General features: G+C 39.0%; 1 protein-coding gene across 3 annotated transcripts in view; it reads right to left on the minus strand.

The window, feature by feature from the left end:
• Positions 1 to 13,050, minus strand: part of UBTD2 (ubiquitin domain containing 2) — a 38,946-nt gene that overhangs the window by 5,387 nt on the left and 20,509 nt on the right. For 2 of the 3 annotated variants that reach the window (XM_016211232.2, XM_087816972.1), the window contains one exon: positions 10,617 to 10,853. In XM_016211232.2, coding sequence (XP_016066718.1) covers positions 10,617 to 10,853 — 237 coding nt within the window. Of the gene's footprint in view, positions 1 to 6,098; positions 6,307 to 6,395; positions 6,600 to 10,616; positions 10,854 to 13,050 lie in introns of those variants that run through there. The other variant, XM_016211231.2, reaches the window with a different exon arrangement.

Consider the following 13,050-nt stretch of genomic DNA (forward strand, 5'->3'; position numbering starts at 1 on the left):
TGCTCTGCTAACGGTGATCTCTATCATATAACCTCTTTAGGACTTCAAAAGGATCGCCAGAAAACAATTCTCACACAGAATCACTGCAAGAACATTTACTAAACACCTGGAAGTGTGCAGGGCATGTCACTGGCACTGAGGAGAGGTTACAAGAAGGTTCTGTCCTTGACCTCTAGGAGCTTATAATCAAGGTGAGCAGATACAACATACCTACCAAAGATTTAAGTACAAAATGATATACTAAAAAATCAAGCGTAGCAGTTAAGATATTATACAGCAGAAAAGTGACTAGAGCCCTAGCCAGTTTGCTCAGTGGTTAGAGCGTCGGCTGGCAGACTGGAGGGTCTCAAGTTTGATTCTGGTCAATGGCACATATATCAGTTGCAGGCTTGATCTTTGGCCTCAGCTGGGGCTTGTAGGGGAGGCAATCAATCAATGTGTCTCTCTCACATCTATGTTTCTCTCCCTCCCTTCCACTCTCTTTAAAAAGCAATGAAGCCCGGCTGGGCGTGGCTCAGCGGTTGAGCGTCGACCTAGGATCCAGGCAATCGGGATTCGATTCCCGGTCAGGGCACATGCGCGGGTTGAGGGCTGCAGCCGATCAATGACTCTCCTATTGATGTTTCTCTCTCTCTCTCTCTCTCCCCCTCTCCTTTCCTCTCTCTGAAATCAATAAAGATATATATTAAAAAAAAAAACAACAAAAAAAACAGCAATGAAGACCCAAAAAAAATCCTCAGGTGAGGATTAAAAAAAAGGAAAGAAAAGTGACTAGAATTGATAGAGCCAAGGAGCAGAAATTCTGTAGAAACAGTGTGTTCCAGGGATGACACAGTATGTATAAATAAAGGGCATGCTAAGAAATAAGAATGATATGTAAACAAGAATTAGTAAAAGGTAAGTAGGGAATAGCAAGTGGCTCTGTTGAGATGGAACATAGAATCTGTTTTAAAATTACTACATAGGTGGCAAAGGTGAAAACCCGATAGAGGAATTCAGGAGTTTAAAAGACATAGTATTATAAGAAATTACTAGAAGTGGCTAATACAGGTACAAAAGTCATATCCAACAAATACTGAGTGCCCATTATATATATGCCAAGCAATATTCCAGATACGAGGGTCATGTTAATGAACAAGATAAAGCCTGAAGATTATTCCCTAATTTGTATGAAGTGAGAATGAATGACTAGAATCAGGGGAACCTGCTAAAATAATTGCCTGACTATAGCAATGGAAGAAATGGATCTGAGGGAATCAATGGTAACTGGCAGGACCTAATGATAGGTTATATATGATGGAAAGCAAAAAGAGAAGAATCACCTAACTAGAAAACGAGATTAACAGAGAATTTAGGATTACAAGAATCTTTGCTTAGTTTTTTAACTGTGCCAGGTTCAGTGAGATACTATGTTTGAATTATCTGCAGGTAACTGAAAAAGCATAGTATTGGGTAAAGGGGAAAAGCAGTCTGTACAATAATAATTTCAAATGTACAAGTTTAAATATAAAAGCAAAAACTTAAAAGTGCTTCTACTGTATCTATATGAGATCATGGGTGTTAAATAAACTTACTGCAGTAATCACTTCACAATATGTGTAAGTCAAATCATTATGTTGTACACCTAAACTTATGCAGTGATGCAAGACAATGATATGTAAGAAAAACTGGAAAAAAGGCGTACTTACTAGTTCCAGCTCTAACCACTTTTTCCAGCTCTAACCACTTTACATACATCAACATTTAATCCTCACAATAGTCTTTAAGGTAAGCCTATTATACTTGTTTTGTAAATGGGACAACTGAAGCAGAAAGAAGTAACTTGCCCAGGGTCAAAGACAGTAGGTGACAAAGTGAAATAATCTGATTACTGAAGAAGAAAATGTATAACATAGGAATACGACTACTGGGCTTGGTTCTTAGGTTAGTGATATGGGCAATGGGAAGGAGAAAATGAGCCTGGGAAAAAGTAAAAGAAAAAAAAGGCAGAGGACCAATACAAGAGGGATGAAAAACCAAACATGGATGACAGGGAGCAAGAAACCAACAGTCTAAATGCAGTCCAACAACATATTTGCCAGTGATATCAACTAAAGGTCAAAGAAAGAACTGGAAGATAAGGCAGAAGAAAATGGTGACAAAGAGAAGCTTCAATGCTGTAAGGACACCTTGTGTAGTGACAAAATGGACATATTACTGTCATTGTTTCATCTACAATATTTGTGAGGAATGTGCGAAACACAGGGCATAGTTAAAAGATGGAGTTTTGCTTTAAAGAAACCCTGTGTTTAAACACAAAGGGAAAGAACCACTCTAAAAGTTGGTAATGTAGAGATTTGTCTACCTTTCCAAATCACTTTCATCTACGCTTGCATCTGCAATTTTAAACAGGTTTTAATCACTCCCACTGGCCACTGAGGGTGCAGTTCATTTAGCAATTCTTCTAGCTCTAAGGAGTTCTAGCCAGGCTTGCTTACATTGCTCACCAAACATCCTCTGTAGAAGGACGCACTCATATTTTTTTCCTTTCTCCTTGCAAACCCACTGTAGACCTGGAGTCCTGGTAGAGACAGATGGCCATCAGGATAAATGACTGCCAGGGCCTCACCTCCCCAGGTCAGGAAGCCCTGAAAGAACCCCCAGTATGAAGAAAGCTGCCAAGGCTCCACCTTCTGTTCTGGGTTCATACATAATTTCCCGAAGTTGCTTTTATTTTTCTTCTATCTATATGATTAGCTCAGATGTTCTATTTTCCTTAGTCAACTGTTTTCTATAGCTGTTTTTAATTAGGCTTCAAAATACTTCACAAAAGTACAGATATAAAACTAAATTACATGCCAAATAATAAAAATAGATTTGCAAAATGCCAAGTATTTAGTAACACTTCACTCTCTCACGCAGTCTCTCAGGTTAAAAAGGAAAGTGTCTTTCTAAGCACTCAAAGGCCTAACTCCTTATCCCTCAATCCTTACTCCTATAAGACGGCAACTCAGTCTTAAAATTTTTACCACTTGAAATTTTTACATAAGCAAATGTGTAAAAGTTAAAAAATAAATCAAGTTTTACATAAGAAAGTTTCTGGGGAGGATGGCAGGGCGCAGCTCAGCGGTTGAGCATCAACCTGGGATCCAGGAGATGACGTTTCAATTCCCGGTTGGGGCACATGCCTGGGTTGGGGGCTTGATCCCCAGTTGGGGGCGTACAGGAGGCGGCTGATCAATGACGACTCTCTCATCATTGATGTTTCAACTCTGTTTCCCTCTTCCTTCCTCTCTCTGAAATCAATAAATAAATATATATATACATACATAAAAAGAGTGTTTCTGGGGATATGAACATGCTATCTTTATTGTGATGATGGTTTTACAGGTGTACATATGTTAAAGCTGCTCCAACTATACTTAAATATGTGCTGTTTCACATACTTCATATACTTCAATATAGTTGAAAAATTTAGTATTCAAAATACACTGGCAATCTGCTATAGAAAACTGCCCTCCCAAAATTAAGCAGGCAATGTCCTAGAACTTCAAGGCTTTTGTCGCATTGGGGGTTTCTTACAAAGCCTGTGGAAATATAATCTTTATTTCTGCCTTCTCTTTTCTGACTGATCCAAAAGGCACAAAATTTGCTTTTCAATGAACATGATTTCCTTTGGCAAAGAAAGGTCCATATACAGAGCTGAACATAGCTGAAAAGGACAAGACACTGAAATAACAGAATGAATGTATACGAATGAAAGAGTGGGTACACCTGTGGAGCCTGATGGAGGTACAGAAGACTGGAGAAGCAGTGAGTCTAATAGAAGGAGCAGTGGAATTAGGTGAATCACACCTAAATTTTAATTTAGATCCTAATTTTGGACAAATCGGTCTGTTTCCCCTAAAGGATTACTTATCCAGCTCACAAAGTTCTTGTAAGGATTAAATAATAAAACATGCAAAAGCGTCTGGTATATACAACAAATATAGAGAAAACACTCAGCAACGTTGCTTCCTTTAAGTCTCAGAACCAGGCTTATGGGGAAGAGCTCACCAGTAGCAGTATCACAAGGGATCAAAGTTTCAGAAAGTTTGAGTTCATTGCTTTCAGCTTCATGGGGTTCTCTACAAATCTGTAGCACAATAATGTCAAAAGGGTCATCAAAATTACCATTCATCCTGATATTATGAGCAGTCTTTCAGAACTAACAAACTGCAGGCTCTTTCATGCACTTTGCTGAGAACTACATCAAGCTTACATCTGGTAGTCAGGCTTTAAGAGAAGCAGGTTTAGCTATTTCATCCCACCAAAATAGCAATTAAGATTGGCATTCGGAAGCACCAAATTGATCATCTCTTCTAGCAAGCACAGATGAAAAGTGGCTTAGCTTGTATGTACTGCTGGTCGTACACTGGTTAACCCATTAATAACAGCTTCTGTAACATTCTGCCATACTTCTAGGGGGACACTGAGTTTTCCAGCTCTTTAAAAGGGATAGAGGAACAAACCAGAGGCACTTGGACACCGTGGTTCATTTAAAGCTGACCTGGCTTTATAAAAGAAGTTGGTATAGTATATTTCCTGGGACCACATAATAAACCCTGCTTTCTCTCCACCCCTACCACCCAAAATGGCAAAAGGAGGTCTTCTACAGAGATAAGCCTACTGACTCAGGGACAACCTCCTGCCTCAGCTATTTTAGGGACTTCATACTGCTAATTGAAGGAAAATGGGTGACAGCAGCAGAAGAGTGGATAAGTTTACATTTTATAAGTCCAAATCATTTGTTTCCTTGAGGATAGAGAAAGGGATATAACAATTAATTTATATCCCTTAATCATCACATCCTTTATTAAGGCTCTGTTTCACTACTAAACACAACAGTCTGGTAAAAATCCTGTCTCCTATGTATGTGCAATACCTTCATACTTTCATTCCTAAGCTAAAGCTTATCAACTAAGTTTAGTAAATGGCAAATTTTTATAGGGATCCTTAAAGAAACCAGAATTCATGTCCTGCTTTTTTCTTTTTTTAACGTTTTTACTGATTTTAGAGAGGAAGGGAAAGGGAGAGAAACATCAATCAGATGCCTCCTGCATGCCCCCTACTGGGGATCAAGCCTGTAACCCAGGCATGTACCCAGACAGGGAATCAGCCAGCGACCTCTCCACAAATGGGATGAACCTCAACCAACTGAGCCACACCTGCCAGGGCCATGTCCTGCTTCTTAATGGGTGTCTGACACACTTAAGGGAAATAGAAACAAGGCCTACACATGAGTTTCCTGCCTATCCATGTTTGAGAGGATCCATCTATTTCTCTTCAGAATGAAAGTGTATCATTGTAAATTACAACTGACCCTTGACCACCACAGGGGTTAGGGGTGCCAATCCCCGTGCAATTGAAAATCCACATATAACTTTTGACTCTCCAAAAACTTTACTAATAGCCTACTGTTAACCAGAAGCCTTACAGATAACAATTAACACATATTTTGCATGTTATATGTATTATATACCAGATTCTTACAATAAAATGAAGACACACACACACAAAAAAAAAAAATAGAAGAAAATGTTAAGAAAACCATAAAGAACATACATTTAAGGTATTTATAGAAAAAAATGCACATATAAGTGGACCCACGCAGTTCAAACCCATGTTGTTCAAGGGTCAACTGTGTACTACATAGTGTGGGAAGGACTTCAAATGTTAGATATGAAATTAACATTGAAGATTATTTGTGCAGTCACTTTACAGAAAACAGATAAAATGACGAGCATGTCATTAAGCTGCCTTAGTTACCGTTAAATTCATGACTTGAGTTCAAAATCCCCATTCCATGACTTACACCTTGAAAAAAAATTACATAACCTCTCTGTACTTCAGTTTTTTCAGCTGTTTAAAATGAGGGTTGTCACAGGTGATTATTACAGGCATGAGAAATAACATCAATTCAAAACATGAGTTATTAGTATTTTACTATTCCTGATTCTCAGTCCAATTGTTCTTTCATCACGTTGGCTCCCTAATACATAGAAATACTCCATTTAACCTATTTATAAGTGCCTTAGTCTTGAAAAAGGGAAAGAAGTTCTGGGCAACTCCTGTCTCACCTATATTTTGAAGATGATTTTTTAAAAGTTGAGCTTGAAGATGCAGAGTGGGTGGTCCAACAAGATGGCAGAAGTGGATCAAAAGAAGAAGCAGACCTTCCACAAGTTCACCTACCCGGGCGTGGATCTCAAACAGCTGCTTGGCACGTCTTACGAGCAGCTGATGCAGCTGTATAGTGCCCGGCAGCGGTGCTGGCTGAACTGGGGCCTGTAGAGAAAGCAGCGCTAGCTGCTGAAGTGCCTGAGTAAGGCTAAGAAGGAAGCACTGCCATGGAGAAGCCAGAGGTAAAGACGCACCTGCGGGACACGATCATCCTGCCCGAGATGGTGGGCAGCATGGTGGGCGTATACAACAGCAAGACCTTCAACCAGGTGGAAATCAGGCCTGAGATGACTGGCAACTACTTGGATGAGTTCTCCATCACCTACAAGCCGGTGAAGCATGGCCGGCCTGGCATCGGAGCCACCTACTCCTCCCGCTTCATCCCTCTGAAGTAGCTAATAAAAGCACAGACTTAACCTAAAAAAAAAAAAAAAAAAAAAGTTGAGCTTGCCCTGGCCGGAGTGGCTCAGTTGTTTGGGCGTCCTCCCCTGTATCAAAAGGTTGCCAGTTCAATTCCTGGTCAGGGCACATACCTGGGTTGCAGGTTTGATCCCCGGTTGGGGAGCATACAAAAGGCAAAGATGGATGTCTCTCTCTCTAAGCATGTCCTTGGATGAAGATTAATAAAAAAATTTAAAAAAGAGAGAAAGGAGTGTTATGTCCCAGGATCTCTTCAGATTGTCAATCTATGATCAGTTCAATAAAAACAGATGTAAAGTGATAGGCATGGCAAAGGTATGGGATGATGTTAAACTATGTCCTTACTGTTTTGGTGTCTAATTAATACTATTGTTGTTACTGAATCAACATAATCTCAAAATCTCATTAAGCATACATATGTTCAAGGCAGAGACCCCTAAAAGCCAAAAAAATACGTTTCCAGTACATAATACATCCACAAAATTATCAAAATCTATAATTAAAGATTTTGGTGCAAGGAATTTACTTGTTAATGTCCAAGTTCAAGAAATACAATCATACAAGCACTACTATTTATTAAGTGCTTTTGGACTATGGTAAGCAATTTCCATGCGTTATTATCACATTTAATCAGTACAACCACCTTATGAGGTAGGTGGTTATGATCTATATTTTACAAATGAGAGAACTGAAGCTTATAGAAAAGCGACTTGTCTAAAGCCACAGAGCTGTAAGAAATATAGTAGAGGCAGGAAGTTAAGGCTAGGACTGATACCAGAGCCTGAGCTAAACAATAGCTAAAGTTTATGCAATATTTTAAATTCAAATTACTAAGTACTTTAGAATGTTTAGGGTGTAACACAACAAAATGTGTCCAAAGTAAAATTTCAAATACGTAATTACACCAAAAAGATGAAGGGGGTTTCAGCAATATCACTGAGTAGGTCTAAGTAAAAGCATGTAACTAAATAGTTGTTATAAACTGATGGTGAGTTAGGGTGGATGAGAGAATATAATTCAAAAGCCCACTTAAGAAATATTACTGGTAAGTTTCACATATGAACAACAAGAGAATTCAATCAAGGGTACCAATAACAATAATATCAATACCCAGAAAGTTATTATAAGGCTTTGAAAGAGGAAAGTTTAGACATCAGTCTAATTCTTTCATGCTAAAGTAGAATATATTCCTTAAACATAGAGGGGGAATAGAGGCTCATCCAATGTTCTCAAATTTCCAAGAATAAGTCTCCCTAATCTGCTAGTTGGTGGGGCTGGCAGCAATATTACTTTTCTTGGCAGTTCACATGGATAAGCAGAAATGAGGGCCTGGAGTCTTTAGAGATCTGAGACCCTATCAAACAGGATATGCATGGGCCCCTGCCTTACATGGAACAGAGCTACTTTGCCTCCACGAACTTGTAAACAAGGCCTCAATTTAAAGAACATAATCAGATCTTCCAATAGGTAACTATAATAAGTACAAAGAAAGGAAGTCAAAGTTACAAGGTTCTGGATCTCAGGCTTCTATATTAAGACAATCACAGGTAAACAACAATTCTTCCCCACCCCCCACCCCACCCCTACTTGCAGGCCTATACAAAGACAAATATATTCTGTTTTATTTTAAGTCTTTTAAAATATGTCTTTATTGATTTCAGGGAAAGGGAGAGGGAGAGATAGAAACATCAACGATGAGTGTGTCATTTAGCAGCTGCCTCCTGCACACCCCCTACTGGGGATCGAGCCCACAGCCCAGGCATATGCCCAGACCCGGAATCAAACTGCAATCTCCTGGATCATAGGTCCATGCTAAACTGCTGAACCAAGCCGGCAAGGCAAATATATTCTGTTTTAAAAATACAGGATATAGGCATTAAAAAGAGGATGATAAAACTTGTGCCTGGCTGGTGTGGCTTACACTCTAACCACTGAGCCAAATAGGCCAGGGCTATCTCTTTTCCATCTTTTGCTAACAGTTCCCAATTTGTTTATGACAAAGATCAAAGCATTTCAGGGACTGAAATCTGGTGGCATGAATTATTCTGTTTAAAAAGATAGGAAGGAGCACCAGCTAATGTGGCTCAGTGGTTGAGCGTCGTCCCATACACCAAGAGGTCACCGGTTCAATTCCCAGTCTGGGCACATGCCTGGGTTGCAGGCTTGATCCCTGATCCCTACTGGGGGCATGCAGGAGGCAGCCAATCAATGTTTCTCTCTCCCCTCCTTCCTCTCTAAGAATAATCAATAAAAAGTATATTTAAAAAAATGTTATTTGTAAAGGAAGGCCCTTCCCTTTACACTATATAAAGGTAGTATTTCAAGACAAATTATAGAACTCTAAAAGGTAATGGAGCAACATGATGTCCACACTCAATCATATAAGAGGTAAAGAATTCAGGCTATCTATAAAAATAGCGACTAGAGTCATACTGAAATAGCATTCTATTATAAATTTTTCTATGTAGAAGGGATCATTTTTATTTTTACACCTGTGTAGAAACAGTGATCTATATACAGTGGGTGTTCAGTAAATGTTATTAACACAAGCCCATACTAATAAGCTTTCATAATAAAAAACAGGATAGCTATAAAATACATATGTTTTTAAAGTTTCTTTAAAAAAAAAAAACTTTATTGATTTTTATTTTATTATTTCTTAAAATATATCTTTATTGATTTCAGAGAGAGGAAAGGAGAGGGGGAGAAATAGATAGAAACATCAATGGTGAGAGAGTCATTGATCGAGCCCACAACCCGGGCATGTGCCCTGACCAGGAATCGAACCCCAATCGCCTGGATCCTAGGTCGAAGCTCAACCGCTGAGCCACGCCCAGCCAGGCTTTATTGATTTTTAGAGAGTAAGGGAGAGGGAGAAAGAGAAACATCAATGTGACAGTGAAACTTTGATTGGCTGCCTCCTGCATGCACCCTACCAGGAATCGAGCCCATAACCCGGGCATGTGTCCTGACTTGGGAATCAAACCAGCAACCTTTTGGTGCATGGGACAACACCGAACCAACTGAGCCAAACCAGCGGGGGCAAAAATTTTCCTGGAAGCACAGTTCATTCGGAAAATTAATGAAGATTTAGAAAACTGGGAAAGACCCTAAGTTAAAAACCTTTTATTTGAAAAAGAGTCAAAGGATGTAAAGCAGATGATTAAACAGTGAAAGGCATTGTTCCTCTGAAAATGTAGACAAATAAAGGAAGGTAATGAAAAAGGAACAATAAAGGTATAATAATGAATAGAAAACTGTGCACAGGTGAATATATATAGGGGGCTAAGGAGATAACTTAGAAAAACATTAACTTGTAACACTGAAGAGAAAAATAAATTTATAAATATAGCAATAAAAAAAACAAATAATACAAAATTACCACCTAACTCTCAGTGTAGTGTGAAATTTTTTTGTGTGTGTCTAATCAAGGAGACCAAGCAAGAGGATATTCACAGGTCCAGCATATATGTGTCCCTGGAAACATTCAAAGCTTTCACATTCCTAAGCAAAGAAGAAAGGTTTCTAATAATGTTCAGAGCTACAATCATAGAAAACTGTCCTTAGGATGTGAGACTCAATTCTAAGTTTATCCTAAAATTAGGCTTGATGAGAAAGTATAATGACTAAAGGAGCATCACAGAGTCTCTACGTCTTCTGAGATCTAAATGTGAGACTAACACTTTAGTGCTGGTAGGAAACCAGTGAAGTAGAAGCTCTAGGAGACTGAGACCTTGATGGAGAACTAGGCTATATAGAAGTTAGAAAATACAGGTTAACAAGTGAGCAAGAGTTCTATTTCTTGAGATTAAAAATATAAACACATCAAGTAAACCTATGGCGCTATAGATATACAAAGAAGCAAAGAAAAATGCTCCTTTTTAGGAAAAAAAAAGGCAGAATAATGCATAACAAGTAAAATGAACACTTCCCATTTGGTTTCTTGCCATTAGACATGAGCTGAGCGTTCCACTTTGTCCTTGAGGATCACCTACCATGTGGTAATGTAATGTTTGCACCATCAATGATCGCTTGTGCCAGTTCATGATCATTGCTCTCAAAAGCATGTGCTGCAGCCTTCAAGGCATCCCATATCTCTTTACGGCCTTCAAAAGCTGGTGCAGTATCCCAAAACTCATCCCTCTTGCTGCGCAGCTGTCCATCTGTCATGGGATAATCGCTTTTCCATTTGGGTTTCTCCTTTTTCAAAGGCTGATTGCGACCTAAAGCAACTGAGAAGAAAAATAAAAGGCTGACATCAAAACCAAAATTTACAAAAGATGTATTAAAAATTATCTGATCATTCCTTTTTGATTCTTTCATCAAAATTATAGCTAGAAGTTTGCCTACTAGCTAATTTCTTGCATTCTGAAATTCCCCTAGCCTAATTTAAAACTACAAGAGCAAATGGAGACATTAGAATGCTCTACTCCAAACTTCTAGTGACAAGTTAGTAGCTTTTTTCCACTCAGTATTCCTTCTCCAAAGGATGATTTTAAAAATTACCTAGAAAAATAGTATTAAGTGTCTCACTAGACAATAATGACAGGATTTAAAAAGAGTCAAAAGAGTGCCATAAAAGAGAGATACTTTGAGAAGTGAGTTACTAGGAAAAAACAAATTGCAACAGTAGCTTAATCTCAGGACCCCTGGACATATGAAGCCAGCAAGGAACTACTGAGAAATGGCAGAAGGAAAAGACTGCTTTGCAGTGAGAAAGGAGAAGCTAAACTACCAGCTCCACAGAGAAACCTGATCATAGGAATGCTATCTCTAGCATCCCCCTCTGGACTTCAGTCAAGGAACTCTGAACGACTTGCTCTGAAACTCAAACAGTAGCTAATTTAGAAAGGAGGGAATCAATGGGGGGGGGGGGGGGGGAGTACCTGTAATGCTTTCAACAATAAAGATAAATTTAAAATAAAATGCTAAAAAAGGGGGGATGAGAAAAGGGGACAGAATCAGTGCTTCACCCTTTAGAGGAACTAGGATCAGAACAGGTGAGAACACCCAACCACAGGAGCAGAAGAACTATAACATCCTAGTTTCAATCCAAGAGGAGAAGAAAAAAAGGACAAGAGTCCACTCCTGTTTTGCCGCAAGTGGCAGCACAGCTCCTTAGAGAATGTTACAAAATAGAAGTGCTAGAACAAGTCCGATGCAGCTTCTCTGCACCCAGATACTTACCTGGTACATAATCACTGATGTCATACTGACATACAGTGATTCTTACCTTATACAGTACCATAGATAAGAAATAGTTTTATAGACAGGAGAATAGGTAAAAGGAAGACTGAAACTCAATAAAGTGCTGGGTAAGAGTAGGTGGGACATAAATGACAGTGCAGGTGGGAAGGAGAGGGTGTACATCAAAATTCAATGTTCTATATTTAATTGTAGGAAGAACACGAATTTAAAAGAAATTACTCCCAAAATGGTTCAAGGAATCTATGAAATTAACCACTCCCTCACTGGCCTAGGGCCAAATGAAATTTGGGCTATTCATTACAGAAATAAAACAAAATTACTCCAAGCCCTGGGCAATCTCTACATCCTATACCAGACTATGTTCTGGATGACAGGACCAACTAATGCTGCAAAGCATATCTGGTTCAACCCTTAGATTAAACCATGCTCTCTCCACCCAATCTGGCCACTTTATCTCCAGGCAGCACACATCAGGTCTTGTCCTCTCACCTTCAGAGTGGCACACCATGCCACTGCCAGCTGTTTTTCTCTTAAAACACTCAATACTTTGACTCACTGTACTTTTTGGCCCTCTAGCTTGTCCTAGTGAAATGCAAACCAGCTGAGTTCTAAAAGGGTGTAGATAGCAGAGTAGGAAAACTATTTAGTAGCAAGTTTAATTCAAATGTGAGAAATACAATCTACTAATGACCTTTCACTGCATCTTCCAAATAATACAGATAAATGCAGGTAGAGCATTATTCTCCAAAAGGTGTTTCATATGTGTCAGATAATCACAACCCACCTCCTACCGATTCCGCCAACAAGGTAAAATGAAAGGTAAATTTTATTTTCTGCTACATTAGCCTTTAGATGAGTCAGAAATAGTTTGGGGAATACACTGAGTGTTAGTTTACTGAGCAGGGAGTGGGAGACAGGATGTGCTGGGCAGATACCTATTTTAATAAAGTTTCAGGTCTACCTGAGTAGTTCTAAAGAACTGTCTAGCCTCATCTGTATTAAATCTATTGGAGAGATAAGCTGGTATAATTCTGTCATTAAGAGAACCACAAGGCAAAGAAAAACAGCAGCAAAACCTGCACAACCTCAGTACTTAAACCAAAGAAACTGAAAGAGGCCCTCAAACAGAGGAACCCAATAGAAAAACTATCTCATAATAAAGGTAGAAAATACTTTGGAAAAAGTAAAAGCACCCTCTTTATAAATATGAGGTAGCTTTAC

The sequence above is a fragment of the Miniopterus natalensis genome, chromosome 4, assembly GCF_054644295.1.
Source record: "Miniopterus natalensis isolate mMinNat1 chromosome 4, mMinNat1.hap1, whole genome shotgun sequence".
Lineage (NCBI taxonomy): Eukaryota > Metazoa > Chordata > Mammalia > Chiroptera > Miniopteridae > Miniopterus > Miniopterus natalensis.